The sequence below is a fragment of the Salvelinus sp. IW2-2015 genome, linkage group LG31 (genome assembly GCF_002910315.2).
Source record: "Salvelinus sp. IW2-2015 linkage group LG31, ASM291031v2, whole genome shotgun sequence".
Taxonomy (NCBI): Eukaryota; Metazoa; Chordata; class Actinopteri; order Salmoniformes; family Salmonidae; genus Salvelinus; species Salvelinus sp. IW2-2015.
The window spans coordinates 25672756-25690643 of record NC_036870.1 but is presented as its reverse complement, the minus strand read 5'-3'; the positions used below and the strand labels follow the sequence as shown (position 1 = coordinate 25690643).

At 43.6% G+C, this 17888-nt stretch overlaps 1 protein-coding gene across 4 annotated transcripts; it reads right to left on the bottom strand.

Moving 5' to 3' along the window:
• Positions 1–888: 888 nt before the first annotated feature.
• Positions 889–17448, bottom strand: LOC111955906 (histone acetyltransferase KAT2B). 4 transcript variants are annotated; one of them, XM_023976272.2, is made up of 18 exons: positions 17158–17448; positions 16031–16157; positions 15718–15863; positions 15555–15641; positions 15138–15319; positions 14574–14765; positions 14349–14452; positions 8725–8850; positions 8388–8527; positions 7226–7434; positions 5675–5801; positions 5330–5440; positions 2754–2897; positions 2523–2637; positions 2340–2370; positions 2101–2164; positions 1918–2002; positions 889–1654 (listed from the first exon to the last, which is right to left on the bottom strand). In XM_023976272.2, the coding sequence occupies exons 1-18, from the start codon at positions 17356–17358 to the stop codon at positions 1461–1463; spliced, it is 2385 nt and encodes a 794-aa protein (XP_023832040.1). In that variant the 5' UTR covers positions 17359–17448; the 3' UTR covers positions 889–1460. The 4 variants fall into 4 exon arrangements, with proteins under 4 accessions (XP_023832040.1, XP_023832042.1, XP_023832041.1 ...); XM_023976274.2 differs by having other exon boundaries at positions 1918–1993; XM_023976273.2 differs by having other exon boundaries at positions 2340–2367.
• Between the last annotated feature and the right edge of the window lie 440 nt (positions 17449–17888).

Here is a 17888-nt window from a genome sequence, read left to right as displayed (position 1 = left end):
ACGTACAAACAGGGCTTTTGCTCTACATAGATTTGCAAAGATCTGAACTTCTCAGTCAGTGTAATTTGCAGCAGCAAAAACAACTCCAATCCATTATTTTCACTTCTATTTTAATTAGTCTATAAAATCGGTTATAACTACGGCATTAAAAGCAATAGTACAAAGGCCATGTAATAACTCCTCCAGACATATCACAAAATCCAGATTTATCCTATAGTTTAAAAAGTACAAACATCTTTATACAAAACAGAAAAACAAGATAGTACTGCACAATCTCTTTTCTTTTATCTTCAAAGTACAAAGGTAGCAATCTCCATTTGCTAGACAGAAATAATTTGGCAAAATAAATTAAGACCTTTTGTTAAGCATTATTCCTTTAAATTATAGCACATAAATAAGGATTAACTATACATGGTTAAATTAGCCATAGCGTGCATTTCCCTAAAAACACAAAACAGCTCGATGGAAAACAAAAATGTTCTTATTCACCATGAGGTGCTGAATAGTTGCTTGAAAATAAATAAGTGCATTTCCATGGTCACCTTTTGCCTTATGAGACTTTTTACATGGACAAGCAAGACGGGTAACTTATATACAGTACATTGAAAATATARATTAAATAATTCAAGAGGTTTAACCTCTTGAATTACTTAATGTATACATACGGATTTGAAATATAATTGTCCTTTTTTTGGCAGGATGAACTCTAACAACATACATAGAAACTTTGACCTCATACATTCTGAGACACAGACCTCGCATGATGTCATGCGTACACTCACACGCGCGTTAGGTAACACACACATACACATTAGAACTAATTACTGATTACTATGGCTCCTGAGGAGAGGTTTCCCCTAGGTACAGATCAAGGATCAGCTTCCCATCCCACAATCATAACTGTTAACATTAGTAGGGAAAATGCAAAACTGACCCAAGATCAGTGTCTAGGGGCAACTTCACCCTACACCATTACGACCCAGTAACACCAATCTGGAGACCGACAGACTGAATGGCTGAGTAACTGACTGGCTGACTATCCCTCCCCGTTTCTCCCAGACAGTCCAGCTGTTCACAGATGTGACGTCTACATGTAGTAGGACTCTGAACAGATGTAGGGTTAGGTTAGCTGTACAGGTGGAGTATGACATCTGTTTTCCTGAGTCAACAAAGACAAGGTGGAGCAAGGGASAAGCAGAGACTGATAACACAGAGTAAAGGACAGAGGAGGCAGTATGACAAGGATGGAGAGAAGAGAGTGATAGAACAGCAGACATTGAGTATTCCAATGAACCTAAAACCCTCCTCCCTACTCCATATAGCCGGTCCTACTGTTTTTCTAGTTGACAAGAGTAGAAAAATAAAGACTAAGACAATAAAAACCTTTTGAAAATCATTAGAACTAAACCACACTCTCCCTTTAAGCCCCTCCCATCTCCCTTGAAGCCCCTCCCATCCCGTCACTTCTCAATGAGGCCCGCCTCCTTGATCTTGGTGTAGAAGACCTTCTCTAGCAGGTTGGCACACTTGTAGTACTGGCTCTCTGGAGGGTTGTACTCTCGACAGTTGGTGAAGATGCGCTGCATGTCGGCCATGAAGAGCTTCCGCGTGGTGTAGTACCTGCTCTTCAGACGCTCAGACATCGTCTTCAGGTCTGGAGATAATCACACAACATTAACATGAATCTTGATTAGCCTCTAGTCTAAATGATCAAATTAAACCAAACCAAACTCTGATGTGATTAACCAAAAACACCATATGACTACACTAACCATTACGTGTTGGTCTCTGACTAAGGTAACTATGCTCAATTCAATTACCCAGATTTGTTTTCTTACAAGTTATGTACTGCTATATTSCTTCCCCTGAAGAGTTGACCCAGACACAGATGTGTTCCATGCGTAGTGCCATACATACCCATGGGGAAGCGGATGACTTGGTAGTAACCAGGAGCCTCAGTCTTCTTCACTGGTTCCATGAATGGCCAGGCATTCTGGTGACTCTAACACATAACACATAGTGAGAAACCTGTGTGTGTATGCGTGCGCACGTTGGTGCGTGCATGCATGCGAGTTGTGTGCATGTGTGCGTGCCCCTCACCTTAACGTGTTGTAAGATGGTCTTCAGGGTGCTGTACAGCTGATCTGGATCCTTCAGCTCCTTCCTGGGATCACAACAGGAAGTTATCACCTAATTTCCTGTCAGAGTTACCATAATGATAACAGTGGTAGCTCACTAGTAAAGCCTTCAGACGAAACCCTCAAAGCATATTTTTTTCTGTTTACTAAAATGCTATGCACAATAGATGAGAATAAGCTATACGGAGCTGAAAGACCCACCCTTTGCCCACCGGTTTCCATCCAGTTTCTCCTGGTGACAAAGAGGAGCTGAGTTAAATTAGAGACACTGTCCACACACTTCCTTCCTACCCCACTTCACTGCTACCTCTCTTTAGATTTGCCTTTGAACCTTTGCTGAAGGTAGACTAATTAGGCATATAATGACAGGGGGAGAAACTCAACGTATTCCAGGAATGCTCTCAATGGGAATCTGCCGAACTCCTTCCTTAAAACAGGAAAGTCCTGGGTAGACCTTTCTGATCTGAGCCTGCTTCCTCTCTATCAGTTTCTTTATGATCTGAGAGAAAGAGAGAGGGAGGGAGACAGAAAGCGAGAGAGAGACAATTGAGGTAACGCAATTTATTATACAGATAGACACGTTTGTAGGCACACGCGCACACACACCACACACACCTCCTTCTGTTTCTTGATGATGACAGAGAACTCYGTGTAAGGGATGCTGGGGTTGAGCTCACAGCCCATCAGCGTCGCTCCCTCATAATCTTTGATGTAGCCCAGATATTTGGCCTTGGGAACCTTGATGTCTTTAGAGAAGCCCTGAGACACAGACAGACAGACAGAGAGAGACAAACAGAGACAGACAGAGACAGAGAGACAGAGAGACAGACAGAGACAGACAGAGACAGAGAGCAGAGAAGAGAGACGGAGACAAGAATACAGAACAGAGAGACAGACAACAGACAGACAGACAGACACAGACAGACAGACAGACAGACAGACAGACAGACAGACAGACAGACAGACAGACAGACAGACAGAGACAGACAGAGAGACACACAGAGACGAGAGAGAGAGAGAGAGACAGCACAGAGAGGACAGGACAGACAGACAGACGACAGACACAGACCAGAAGCAGACAGACAGACAGACAGACAGACAGAAGAGACAGACAGAGACAGAGAGACACACAGACAGAGAGAGAGAGAGAGACAGACAGAGAGAGGACAGAACAGAGAAGCGACAGACAGAGAGAGCGACGACAGGGAGACACAGACAGGGAGAGCACAGACAGGGGGAGCACAGACAGGGAGAAACACAGACAGGGAGAGACAGACAGACAGACAGAGAGAGAGACACAGAAACAGACACACAGACAGAGAGAGAGACACAGACAGAGAGAGAGACAGACAAGAGAGAGGAGAGAGAGACACACAGACAGAGAGAGAGACACACAGACAGAGAGAGAGACACACAGACAGAGAGAGACAGAGACAAACAGAGAGAGACAGAAGACAAACAGAGATAGACACAACACAGACAGACAGACAGACAGACAGACAGACAGACAGACAGACACAGAGAGACAGACAGAGACAGAAAGACACACAGACAGAGAGAGAGAGAGAGACAGACAGAGAGAGCACAGACAGAGAGAGCGACAGACAGAGAGAGCGACAGACAGGGAGGACACAGACAGGGAGAGACACAGACAGGGAGAGACAGACAGGGAGAAAACAGACAGGGAGAGACAGACAGGACAGACAGAGAGAGACACAGAACAGACACACAGCACAGAGAGAGAGACACACAGACAGAGAGAGAGACAGACAGAGAGAGAGAGAGACAGAGAGAGAGACACCACAGACGAGAGAGAGACACACAGACAGAGAGAGACAGAGACAAACAGAGAGAGCAGAGACAAACAGAGATAGACACACCACACACAACACCACAACACACAACACACACCCACACACACACACACACCCAACAGACAGACAGACAGACGGACAGACAGAGACCAGCCAGACAGACAGACAGACAGACAGACCAGACAGACAGACAGACAGACAGACAGACAGACAGACAGACAGACAGACAGACAGAGAGAGACAGAGAGACAGGACAGAGAGACAGACGAGACAGAGAGACAGACAACAGACAGACAGCAGAGAGACAGACAGAGACGACAGACAGAGACGACAGACAGAGAGAGAGACGACAGACAGAGAGAGAGACAGACAACAGACACAGACAGACAGAGAGAGAGACAGAGCTGTAAGAGGGGTCCATTTCACAAAGACACCCAGTTTATTGATGTTTCCCTACAAGGATTCTGGGTACTAACTTCTAAACTTGGGATAGTTATATTATCAGGTATCCTATTGAAATATTGAGGTGCTTAGGTTTAGAGGTCTACACCAGAAGTTGGTTTCTGTAGAAGGCTGGTGCAGGTCTACAATTTTGTTTCTGGTGTCCTTTGACAGCTCTTTGGTCTTGGCCATAGTGGAGTTTGGAGTGTGACTGTTTGAGGTTGTGGACAGGTGTCTTTTATACTGATAACAAGTTCAAACAGGTGCCATTAAATACAGGTAACGAGTGGAGGACAGAGGAGCCTCTTAAAGAAGAAGTTACAGGTCTGTGAGAGCCAGAAATCTTGCTTGTTTGTAGGTGACAATACTATTTCCAACCATAATTGTGCAAATAATTCATTAAAAATCCTACAATGTGATTTTCTGGATTTTTTCCCTCATTTTGTCTGTCATAGTTGAAGTGTACCTATGATGAAAATTACAGGCCTCTCTCATCTTTTTAAGTGGGAGAACTTGCACAATTGGTGGCTGACTAAATACTTTTTTGCCCCACTGTATATAGTGTGTGCAATTAAGCTTGGAATGTGCTGAATGTAGGGAAAGTGATCACATGTAGCAGGCATTGATAAGAGGAGTGAGCACTTTGGGGTAGAGGTCAGGTCAGATGAAGTGAGGAAGAACAGATATCACTAAGGTTCTGTCTAGCAACAGAGATGCATTGGCTGTTCAGATGTGTAGGAGGAAAGGGTTAAATATCAGTGCTTGTGTTAAATGTCGTTGTCTAATGCAGCTGTATTGACCCTCTGGGAAGAATAAACTTGGTTTAAGCTTTCATAGTGTCCGTCAAGTTTATACTCTGAGAATTAGAACCTAACATAACAAGATAACCAATAATGCCATTTGCTGATCTTTTTAAGCAGCCAATCATGTACTGACCTGCTTTTTGAAGTAGCCAATGGCGTACTCGTCTGCGTAGGTGAGGAAGTTGAGGATGTCGTGCTTGATGTGATACTCTTTCAGGTGGTTCATCAGGTGAGTGCCATACCCCTGGAAACGATAGGTAGGGGTCAAAGGTAAAAACTTATCAATCAAGAAGAATGAGGTACATCCGTAAAGACCAACAGAAATTTGACCAGAAGAGGAACTGTAGCATGGTCCCAGAACTGTTTGTTTGTGTCTAGCCAAGTCCTATGGTCACTGTCATGTCGAACATTACCATAGGAGATGGAAAGACGGTACAAACAGATCTGGGACCGGGCTATAAGAGCTGCAGTCTCGTACCTTGACCTGCTCGTTGGAGGTGACGGCACAGAACACGATCTCTGTGAAACCCTGTGAGGGAAACATCCGAAAACAGATTCCTCCAATCACACGGCCATCTTTGATCAGCGACAGCGTCTTGTGCTTCCTGTTTGGAGAGGAAATAAATAGTTCCCTTTTTCTGATTCACTTCAATGATAATGTCATCGCAACAACTCATACTACGGCCAGGTTCAAGGTTCAATGGTTGCCATAACATTGAGGGGTCAAACATACTTGTAATGTAACATATCTATCTCTGTATCAAATGTTATGAACCAAGTAATTACATTTTGGTTACAACTGTATATAAACTTCATATAGAGCAGTGGTCACTAACCGGTCTCTAAGCCATTCCTAGTTGATCACTACACATTTCTTAATAAACAACAACTATAAAGCCTTGCATTCCTATTTTTTCTTTATTCGTTTTGCGCTGTTGTCGGAAGGTGCACTTTATTCATCAGCCCTAGCGCTCAGAAGGGAAAGTGTTCCCATTTTTAACCATTTCATGTGTCCGAAGGTAGAACTCTGCCTGCCCGGCAGACACAGAGAGCAAATCAAGTGCACTTATAGGCCTACCGCTAGCCAATCAGATAGTTTAGACTATCTGCGTAGACTGAGCCATAGACTGTAAAAAGAAGCCTCGAACGCACAGCAAAGTTGATACTGAGATTTCTAAACTTTTAAAACCTGACTTGAGAGAGTCTCAACGAATACAGCAAAGAGTAAGTTCATGTTTAAGTTGTTATTCACCACTGTCAACACTTTGTTGAATACTTTGATAAGCCATCAAATGTGCGTTCTCCCTACTTCCACTCACGCTACAACCAGCACTGCATCTGTATGAATGACTATAGCAAAGTGTTCCCATAAGCTGTGTGGTTGTTATTAGCTGCTTGTGTCTTTTTTAATATCGAGGAATATTTCCCTTTCTCTGGTCATAGGAGTAACAACATGAATTGGTGCATGAGGCAGAAATAATGCAGTGTGACTTTCGCCATCAGCTGGAAGACTGAGGGAGGGAGAGTGATTCAGGTGAGAGGCAGCCTCACCTCTGCTCCCTCCCTCACCTCAGACTGACCATCAGATCCAGGCCATCAGGCCAGTAAAAAAAAAAAAGCTAATGATTATGCTCACTCAGCTGTGCCTCAAGTAATACAACACATGATCTATTACCAGTGTGATCATATACCTACATGTTTTAAATATCATTTCAAAATGGTCTGAGAACAACCACATTGGCAAGGAAATTCAAGCATAGCCAATATGCAGTGATAATGTATTGGGCCTATATCCTTCTGCACAAACCTCATTGCTACAAAACTGTTTTGATTGGTTAATGTTGCATTGGCATAAGTCATGTAAAAACATTCTGAGCAGTAAGGCTCGGCTTGCATTTTGACTCAGAAAGAGATCTCCTCTCAGAAAAGGTTGATGACCACTGATATATATTTTTCTTTCTGTGCTACAAAGTTGGGACAATTTTTCTCTTTGGGGTCAAGCAGGGTCCATCTGTACCGTAACACTCACGGGTCGAAGACGAGGCGTGTGATGTACTCTTTGGGCATGCGAGGCAGCTGGTGGGAGAAGACGTTCTGGAGGCCCACCAGCCACATCAGGATCCTTTTGTTGGGCTTCTGGTTGAGGGAGTTCCCGATGACGTGGAATTCTATCACCCCCCTCCTCTCCTCCAGGCGTGCCGCCTCATCACGGGCTGAGTGGGCCGACAGCAGGCTGGTCTGGGGGTAGGGGATGACGTCAGCCTTACTCATCATCATCAAGTCCTATTACAGTACTCATTTTGATTTAGCAGTGTCCCATCAGCAGCAGCAGTAGCTTTAACATCATCATCAACCTCTATAATACTGTCTCTAAAACATTGACTTGGGCAATTTTTGGGCAATCATAATCAGATATCCATGCACTAACTGATTTTTAACTGAGATGGAATAGAGTGTAACAGGCTGACCACACCGCTCGCGTCGCGTGCAAAATACATTTAGAAATCTATGTTATTCAATTATTGCACCCACACTGCTCGCGAGCGTCTGCATTGCCAAGGGTTAAAATAGAAGTCCTTTCAATTTCTGACACAGATCGCGCTGCAAATCCTGCCTCTCCCATCTCCTCATTGGTTTATAGAAGCAGGTACCCACGTGCCATCTCCTCATTGGTTATGCCCACGTGGGTGACTGAAAGGCGAACGATGTCAGTGGCAATAATGCACCTAATTTATGAAAGTTGCCATTCGCAATATAAAGTCAAGAGAAGAAAAAGCCTGMAAGGAAGAGAGATGACTAGAAACGATTCGGTTGACCGTTTCATGTGTGGATTAATTGGCGGAGTAGAGGACCTTGTGCATTTCAGGTAAAATAACAACTCAATGTTTATATCCCAGGACGAATTAGCTAGCAACAGCAAGCTAGCTAAATAGGACAAATTAACTAGCAAGTGCAAGCTAACTAGCTAAATTGCCATACATGTTTAATGCTTTTCGACCTGTCCCCAAATTAATATAATTGGTTCAGAGTTTGTTTTGATATTTTAACTTGCGTGTCATGATCGCGTTTGGTGTGGGGGGACAAAATAAATGTATGCACGATGGCGCACGTGCGCAGCCGGTTTGGGTTCCGTGTTAAGCTCTGGAATTATTGATGACTTTATGTCGGACTGACTGAGCGTTTGATGTTACCTCTGGTCCCAGCATGGAGGTCGGGTCAGTAATGGTTGCCATGACTTCGTTGATGAGTTCCATGGGGATGTCGCCGACGATCCTGAGCTTCTTAGTCTCGTCATGGGGGATGGGCTCCGATGGCTTCCTCTTCTGCCCACCTACACAGGTAGATCATATGTCAAGTTGTCCCTATTTTACCAGGTAAGTTGACTGAGAACACATTCTCATTTACAGCAACAACCTGGGGAATCGTCTCAGGGGAGAGGAGGAGGGATGAATGAGCCTAATGGTTAAGATTATAATTTTTGGTGGGTAAGCTGATCCTAGATCTGTGTCTAGAGCCTGTTGTGTTTACCTAGGCTGGGTTCCAGAGCAGAGGCTGTCTTCCTGGCAGGACTGACACTGCCACAGCTGGATGGGTCCACTGATACTGGGCTGGTGCTGTAGTACAGAGGCCTGGCCACCGGTGGCGCACTGATCACTGTCATTATACACAGGTGAGATCATCAGATCAATTTAACAGTGGAGAGAAGCACTCATATCAATCACATCACATCTTTCAAAGCGTGAGCATCACAAGTTATGGGCTAAACAAGGAAGTGAGTTACAAAAATAATATGATCGCTGTGCAGGGTTGTCAGGTCTAGCTAGAATTTCCAGCCCAAAGACCACTCAAAACCCATCCAAAAGGCCTGAAAACTAGCCCTTTTTTTTTTTTTTTTTTACAAGAATAGAGAAGTTGCCATATTTATACAATAAACCCTTTTTCCATAACATTATCAAGGCAATCAAGAAGGAATATCGTAGTAATTTGTAACAATGTTAGAAGCAAAATTAGATTTTCCTCAAAATAATAATTATTGCGAACTATGACATGACGTACTGAAGGAATTTGAATATTTTGGAAGATAAAATGTAATTCGCTCTTATTAAATTTGCCTTATCCTTTTTCTTCAATGATGTTGATTTAACTTGTTTGACTGCTATGATTAAGCAATAAGACACAAGGGGGTCTGGTATACGGCCAATATACAGTACCACGGCTAAGGGCTGTTCTTAAGCATGACGTAACACGGAGTGCCTGGATACGGTCATTTGCCGTGGTATATTGGCCATATACAACAAACCCCCGGGGTGCATTTTTGCCATCATAAACTGGTTACCAACGTAATTAGTACAGTAAAAAAAAAATGTTTTGTCTTACCCATGGTATATGGTCTGATATACCACGGCTTTCAACCAATCACCATTCAGGGCTTGAACCAGGTTTATAATTGTAAATATATCCCCTTTGCGCATAACTTTGCAGGAGAGTTTGAGTGTTGTTGTGCTGTTATTATGTGCTAGATGTTAAAACTACAAACAGTTAAATGGCCCATTGTCAAGATTGACTTGTCATTTCAATAGGTATAGGCTAGTGACTAAAATCTGAGTTTATAATTGTAATTCAATTTTGCCATGGTTAGCTGAGATAGATGCAGGTAGCCTATAGCCCCTGATAGACCAACATCTCATTTCAGGATAATCTACAGTAGCCTAGACAAGATGTAAACTGACAGGTAGCCTAATAGCCCTGATAGACCTACATCTCATTTCAGGATAATCTACAGTAGCCTAGACAAGATGTAAACTGACAGGTAGCCTATAGCCCCTGATAGACCTACATCTCATTTCAGGATAATCTACAGTAGCCTAGACAGAATGTAAACTGACAGGTAGCCTATAGGCCCCTGATAGGCCAACATCTCTTTCAGGATAATCTACAGTAGCCTGACAAGATGTAGGCAAGATGTAAACTGAACGATTTAGCAGCTTGCCTTAGTTCAAATTAACAGACTAATTTATTCAACATGAATAGCTTGGTGATTTTGAGGTAAGAAATGTTTGTGTTTTCCAATAACCTGCTGGAATAGACTACTGAGGATGAGATCGTAATTTCAATCACTGAATTGATCACCCCTCTGGCCCTCCCCAGCAGAAACAGCCTGCCTCACTGTCAGCAGCAGGTCACAGTGAAAGATATATTTTTTAAGAGAAATTACATGGTGGCTGCAGTGCTACTTAGAAATAGCCCAAAAACACGCAAACAATACATTTTCACCCACGACATCATTTTTAAAGTAGCCCAATTTYTCGGTAAAACCACAAATATGGCAACACTGTTGCTGTGATAGAAATGTATGGATTCTCGCCATTTTTAAAAGTCCAATCCAATACAGCTGTAGCAGGCTTGCACCCTTTCCTGACCCAATTTCAACCACACCCCTTTCAAGTCCCACTTTGAGGCTAAATGTTCCCACGCCAGGAGCCTGGGGACGATGTTAAGGGGTATTAGGCCAATTTACATGGTCTGTAACCTGATTTGATGTGAGAGTATGAGGGCCGTGTTGTATGTACATGTGCCCAGGAAACAGCAAACTTCCCAGGGTCCAGGGCCAATTCCTTCTTGACATCTTGGTCCAAGGAGATTAGTATTTGTTCAGTTGGTGACCCCCCAAAAAACAAACACATTTTGGCAAAACTAAAAACAGGCATGCCAAACTAAAGACTCAAAACCAAACGAAGGCCTCATGGCCACCAAACAAACCAGCAGCCTCACAGCTCTGCCAGCTGGGACAGACTGACGATCACCCTAAATGCCTGCACCTGATGTGCTTATGAAGGCTTCCTAGCAGAGCCCCTGCCTTGACCCGGTTGGTGCTGCCACCTGGTGATGAGGTGTGGAAATGTATCCTGGTAGTGCAGGGGTCTTCAACCTTTTGTTGCACAGGGACCCCCTCCCATGCAAACAGACGACCCAGGGACACCCATCATACGTTAGCAAAACAATTCATTCACATGTCTTGTCTTATCATCAGGTGAATGATAATGGCAAGGATAAGTAATGAACATTTTAAAATGAATAGATTTGGTATAGTTTTCTATTTTTTTGACCTCCCCACATTATAATTGGAAGAGGAAGTGTAAAATCTAGCATAACCTATTAGCTAGACATCCAAACACATTTTCGCCAAAGAGAAGCAGTTTAGATGGCTGAACAAAGGTTAGCCATGTGTTGGCAAACATGTATGTCCAAGTCAAGAAAACCTACCAGCAGACAGCGGAACTTGTCGCAATGGAAGCCTACTGACCAGTAGCCTACTGACCGGTAGCCTACTGACCGGTGTTTCTCCATCCAGTGTCTGTGTTCTTTTGCCCATCTTACTCTTTTCTTTTTATTGGCCAGTCTGAGATATGGCTTTTATTTGCAACTCTGCCTAGAAGGCCAGCATCCCGGAGTCGCCTCTTCACTGTTGACGTTGAGACTGGTATCCATTAAAAATCAGCCGTTTTTCCAGCTACAATAGTCATTTACGACATTAACAATGTCTACACTGTACTTCTGATCAATTTGATGTTATTTTAATGGACAAAAAATGTGATTWCCTTTCAAAAACAAGGACATTTCTAAGTAACCTCAAACTTTTCAACGGTAGTGTATGTAATTCAAAATGTGTTTATTCTGTTGTTGCTAGCGATATTCATAAAAAACATTTAAAAATATATATACAGTACCAGTCAAAAGTTTATACACATGTACTCATTCAAGGGTTTTTCTTTATTTGTAATATTTTCTCAATTGTAGAATAATAGAGAAGTCATCTAAACTATGAAATAAGACATATGGAATCATGTAGTAACCAAAAAAGTGTTAAACAAATCAACATTTATTTTGGATTCTTCAAAGAAGCCACCCTTTGCCTTGATGACAGCTTTGCACACTCTTGGCATTCTCTCAACCAGCTCCATTAGGTAGTCACATTGAATGCATTTCAATTAACAGGTGTGCCTTGTTAAAAGTTCATTTGTGGAATTTCTTTCCTTCTTAAAGCGTTTGAGCCAATCAGTTGTGTTGTGACAAGGTAGGGGTGGCATACAGAAGATAGCCCTATTTGGAAAAATACTAAGTCCATATTATGGCAAGAACATCTCAAATAAGCAAAGAAAAACAACAGTCCATCATTACTTTATGACATGAAGTCCAGTCAATGCAGAACATTTCAAGAACTGTGAAAGTTTCTTCAAGTGCAGTCGCAAAAACCATCAAGCGCTATGATGAAACTGGCTCTCATGAGGACCGCCACAGGAGAGGAAGACCCAGAGTTACCTCTGCTGCGGAGGATAAATTCATTAGGGATTAACTGCATCTCAGATTGCAACCCAAATAAATGCTTCACAGAGTTCAAGTAACAGACACATCTGTGACGACCCTCCCACTCTGTCTGCCGAATTCTTTCTCTTGTTTTCCTTAATAGGAAGTCGGTGGGCGGAGCCGGGAGGGTCGTCAAGAGAAATGGGACACAACTGGGCTCGGGTGTGTCCCAGAATAAATGCACCTCTTCCCCATTCATTGGGGAGACTGTCTCCATGCAGACACTGATAGATTTTGGATTGTGGCATTTTTTTGTGGCTGTTTTTGTTTGTTTGCGTTGGCACCTTTCAACACCTCTCATTATCACATTAATGCACGCAACCACTCACTTACACTATTTATTACTGACTACACATACCATTGGTAATTGTATTTAGTTTACTTTAGTTAATAAATATATTTTGTTATTCCTTATCTCCACGTCGTCTCCCTTTTTGTTAAGGGCTTCGAGCCGGTTCGTGACACATCTCAACATTAACTGTTCAGAGGAGACTGCATGAATCAGGCCTTCATGGTCGAATTGCTGCAAAGAAACCACTACTAAATGACACCAATAAGAAGAAGAGACTTGCTTGGGCCAAGAAAAATTAGCAATGGACATTAGACTGGTGAAAATCGGTCCTTTTGGTCTGATGAGTCAAAATGTGAGATTTTTGGTTCCAACCGCCGTGTCTTTGTGAGACGCAGAGTAGGTGAACAGATGATCTCRGCATGTGTGGTTCCCACCGTGAAGCACGGAGGTGGTGTGTGGGTGCTGCAGCGATACGCCATCCCATCTTTTTTGCGCTTAGTGGGACTATCATTTGTTTTTCCACAGGACAATGACCCAACACACCTCCAGGCTGTGTAAGGGCTATTTGAGCAAGAAGGATAGTGATGGAGTGCTGCATCAGATGACCTGGCCTCCACAATCACCCGACCTTGACCCAATTGAGATGGTTTGTGATGATTTAGAGTGAAGAACAATTAGCCAACAAGTGCTCAGCATTTGTGGGAACTCCTTCAAGACTGTTGGAAAAGCATTTGAGGTGAAGCTGGTTGAGAGAATGCCAAGAGTGTGCAAAGCTGTCATCAAGGCAAAGGGTGGCTACTTTGAAGAATATAAAATATATTTTTATTTGTTGTCACGTCCTGACCATAGAAAGCCTGTATTTTCTATGGTAGAGAAGGTCAGGGCGTGACTAGGGGTGTTTAGTCTAGTTTATTATTTCTATGTAGGGTTCTAGGTTTAATTTTATATGTTGGTGTTTGTGTATGATTCCCAATTAGAGGCAGCTGGTAATCGTTGTCTCTAATTGGGGATCATACTTAAGTTGCATTTTTTCCACCTGTGGGTTATGGGATATTGTTTATGTTTAGTTGCCTGTTCGCACTGCATTGTCGTCACGGTTCGTTTATTCTTTACTTGTATTTGCTTAAGTTTCACTTTCATTAAAATATGTGGAACTCAACATACGCTGCGCCTTGGTCCGACCTTCATTATAACGAACATCGTGACATTTGTTTAACACTTTTTTGGTTACTTTATGATTCCTTATGTGTTATGTCATAGTTTTAATTCATTCACTATTATTCTACAATGTAGAAAATTGTAAAAATAAAGAAAAACCCTTGAATGACTAAGTGTGTCCAAACTTTAAACTGGTACTGTATATTTTCATGGACCCCCTGCAGAGCCCCCCGGGTTGTAAATACCCCTGTGCTAGTGTGTTGCCTAATTGTGTGCTAACACTAAACTACCCCCATATCATATCACTGGCTACAGTTCAAGGGTCAGGTGTGTTTACCTGTATGGATGGAGATCTGTCCTCCTGTGGATCCAACCAGGAAGTCTTCGCTCCAGATGGGAGAGCTGTGACTGTACACTTCCTCCTCCAACATGGACAGGAATCTACAGCACACAGACGTCTTCATCATCACACCTACTGTTGACAGAGACTAGGAATCCTCCTCTACCTCGTGTGTGTGTGTGTGTGCACGATGCGCATGTATTCCCTCAGTGTGTCTCTTACTTGGGGAAGTGTGTAAGGATGAGAGTGCGTTTCTCCGGGGGTAACGTATCCTTCTCCTGCCTGGCCTGCTCTAGCAGCTGTTTCCTCATCACAGTGAAGACGGAGCSCAGCAGGGTCCGACCGAAGATCTGGGTCGTCTCGTACCGCGGTAGACTGTCACAGAACTGAGGGACGTTGCAGTAGCACAGCCATCTGGGGGGAAAACACACCACAAAAATATGGGCTTGATTATGGGTTATAACGGTGATACAATTTGAATGAAATGTGTGCATCATCTATTGGTAGGAAGAGGATTTCATCGGCTCCAGGAGGACAATGTATCTGTTGGTACCAAGGTTCAAGTTACAGGTGTACTGGGCACTAAACACACCAGAGCTACAGTAATCGATGTTTAAGTGTTTGCGAAATGAAGGTGGGCACTGTGCACCCCCATAAGGATTAAGAACATGAAGCCAGCCCACAGTGTGGTCAGTGCAGTGTGTATAAACATGTCACGACTGTGAACACATCACCAAAGTACGCCTGCCAGCAGTTGCAATTGAATCATCAAAAGGCGCCTGCTACCTGGTGTAGTTTACTTTGTACCCGACAGCATCATCAGCAGGCGCCCGCTGTCGTCTCTGTGAGGGCGTCTCCAGCTGCCAGTAGTTGATCTGGTTGAGGAACATCTTGGCCAGCTCCACAATGGTCTGTCGCTCCTTGGAGGGAAGATGGCTGAACTTGTACTGGACAAAGTTATTCACCCCCTGTTGAAGACACACAGAGATCATGTAAACCACATATAATGTCTTCATCTTGTGGAAGTCTAAATGTTGTCACTTTCCTCAGAGTGTGTGTGTGTGTGTGGTGTGTGTGTGTGTGTGTGTGGTGTGTGTGTGTGTTGTGTGTGTGTGTGTTGTGTGGTGTGTGTGTGTGTGTGTGTGTGTGTGTGTGTGTGTGTGGTGTGTGTGTGTGTGTGTGGTGTTTGTGTGTGTTACTTGCCTGTTCGATGCTGGGTTTCTCAAAGGGAGGACTTTCCTGTGCCTCCACCACAGGTTTGCCCATCTGTAGGATGCATTTCCTCAACAGCTGAAGGAGAAAGAAGAAATTGTGAAACCGATGCACTGAAAGTAATGTGTTGTTGACATGTTGAGCTGTGGCCTACCTTGAAGAGGGAGAAGTAGACTTGTTTGGTGTCAGCGTCCTCCTCTTTGTGAACACATGTGTACAGGTACTCCACGTCCAGGACTATACCCAGAAGCCTGCTCATCTCCTCCTCTGAGACGTTCTCCAGGTGGGTTACATGGTCACCTGAGAGGGAGAGAAAGTGAAAGAGAGAGAGACAGAGAGGGAGAGAGAGAGAGAGAGAGGACAGACTTTATTTCGTTTTTCTGACTAATGTACCTCTGAAAACCTACTTTATTACTTGGCTTTTCTAGAACATTACATCTGCCTGTACCATCTACCCCTAGTCTTACCCAGTGTGTGGGAACAACTGCGGCAGGGCTCCAGCAGGTTGACAGTGTTGGGCTGCTGGTCCGTACGGGGCGGTGTGGGAGGGGGGTTCTGGCTCTTCCAGCCGTTACACTTACAGCCCCCCTCAGCCTACAGCACAGGGTCACAAGGGTGATAAAGCCACATAAGCGAAAACGCATGCTGTTTCATGTTTATAAACCTGTTTAACTTCTCTGATATCATCATAAGTTGAAAAATGATGGACAGCTTGGTAAACAAGTGGCATACTAGCGCTAACCTTGCTGCTGATATCTACTTTATTGAGGAAAATGTACTTACTATGACTGAGATATGTGGTTGTCTCACCTAGCTATCTTAAAGGGAAAATCTACTCAAAACTATATTTTAGTCGTTTTTGAGTTTTCCCTTTAAGATGAATGCACTACCTGTAAGTCGGTCTGGATAAGAGCCTCTGCTAAAGCTAAATTACAAAAATGGATATGTAAAACGCATAGCTAAGTCCGCGCCTGGTGGGACAGCCCTCTTACTACAAGTGCTACATATCTGTTATTATTTTCAGCTGGAGCTGCGCACAGGAACATGCGCCGATGAACATCAACAAACTCCGCCCCCCAACAGCTGTCACCCTGTCAAAACAAAGACGTCGCTCCTTGCAGATGTTATATAAATGCAATAAATACTTAATAGTTTACAACGCCGCGCCACGCTGACAGACAGCAAAAACACTGTCACTTTTCCAGAGGGGTGAATTACACTCCGCACACTCCCCTATCTTGGAGTCATTAAGGCTATGCACCACCACGCAAAACCTGAATTTGTCAAAGCGCAAGAGAATGTTTAAATCTACTCTCCCGCCTAGAAAGAAACATTGTAATAGTAAATATGGGAGCGCCATACTGAACATGTTGCCGTTTTTGGTCATGATATTATTTTCCAAAAGGACAATTTTGCATAAATAGAGAATGAGGGATATGAAAATATATATATATAGTGCGGCAATGGCTTCCTTTACTGCGCTTGCATTATAGCAGCACTGCAAACCAACAAGCATTTGAAACACAATCCACTTGCAAAACATTGAAACATTTATAATAATTGCTAAATCATTTAATAATGGACGACAAACTACCTTGCAAGAGGAATACACTCCGAGCTTCTCCAGTTTCTTAGSGCGCGGGGAGGAGCGGAGCTGCGCCTTCTTCGCCGCGATTCGTGCCGATCCTACCGTGGCGCCCGAACCCTCCGTTCCCCCGGCTCCCGGAGCCGCAGGAGCCGATCCCGCCGCACCGATGGCCGGGGAGCCCTGCTGAACACCTGCGCTCTCGGACATCCTCGATACCGAGACCGAACGCGATCCCCGACCCTGGAGCTAAAACGTTAAAGTGTCCGGTTCTCTATTACACTACCGGAGAATCAGACATGGCGCTCATCCCTACTTTTTTATTTGTCATTGTAGGTCCGTTTTTTCTCCACTAGGGGTGACAAAAATGGGTATTCCAGTAGGCTATGAATCAGGGGAGAGGTCACAAAAAAAATGTAACAATTTGTAGCAAGAATTTCAAGGTCAAATGTAACCGAGCAGTGACAAGTGTAGTGTCAGAAACCGTCATAGGCATAAAAGTAGGCCTAGGCCTGCAGTGGTCTACCAAAATGGGAAGGGCAGACAAAAGCTGCTCCTGGTGTCTGGCTTACAAATACCACAATAACATAACAGGCCTTGTAGTTACAGAGTAGCTAAATGTTAACAGGTTTCCTATTATAGGCCCATTATTACATTTTACAACATAGTTTTGTTATTCCGACCTGATAATATTCAGTCATCATAACTCCTTGTCTGTAAGCTGTCGGGGCTGCTTTCTG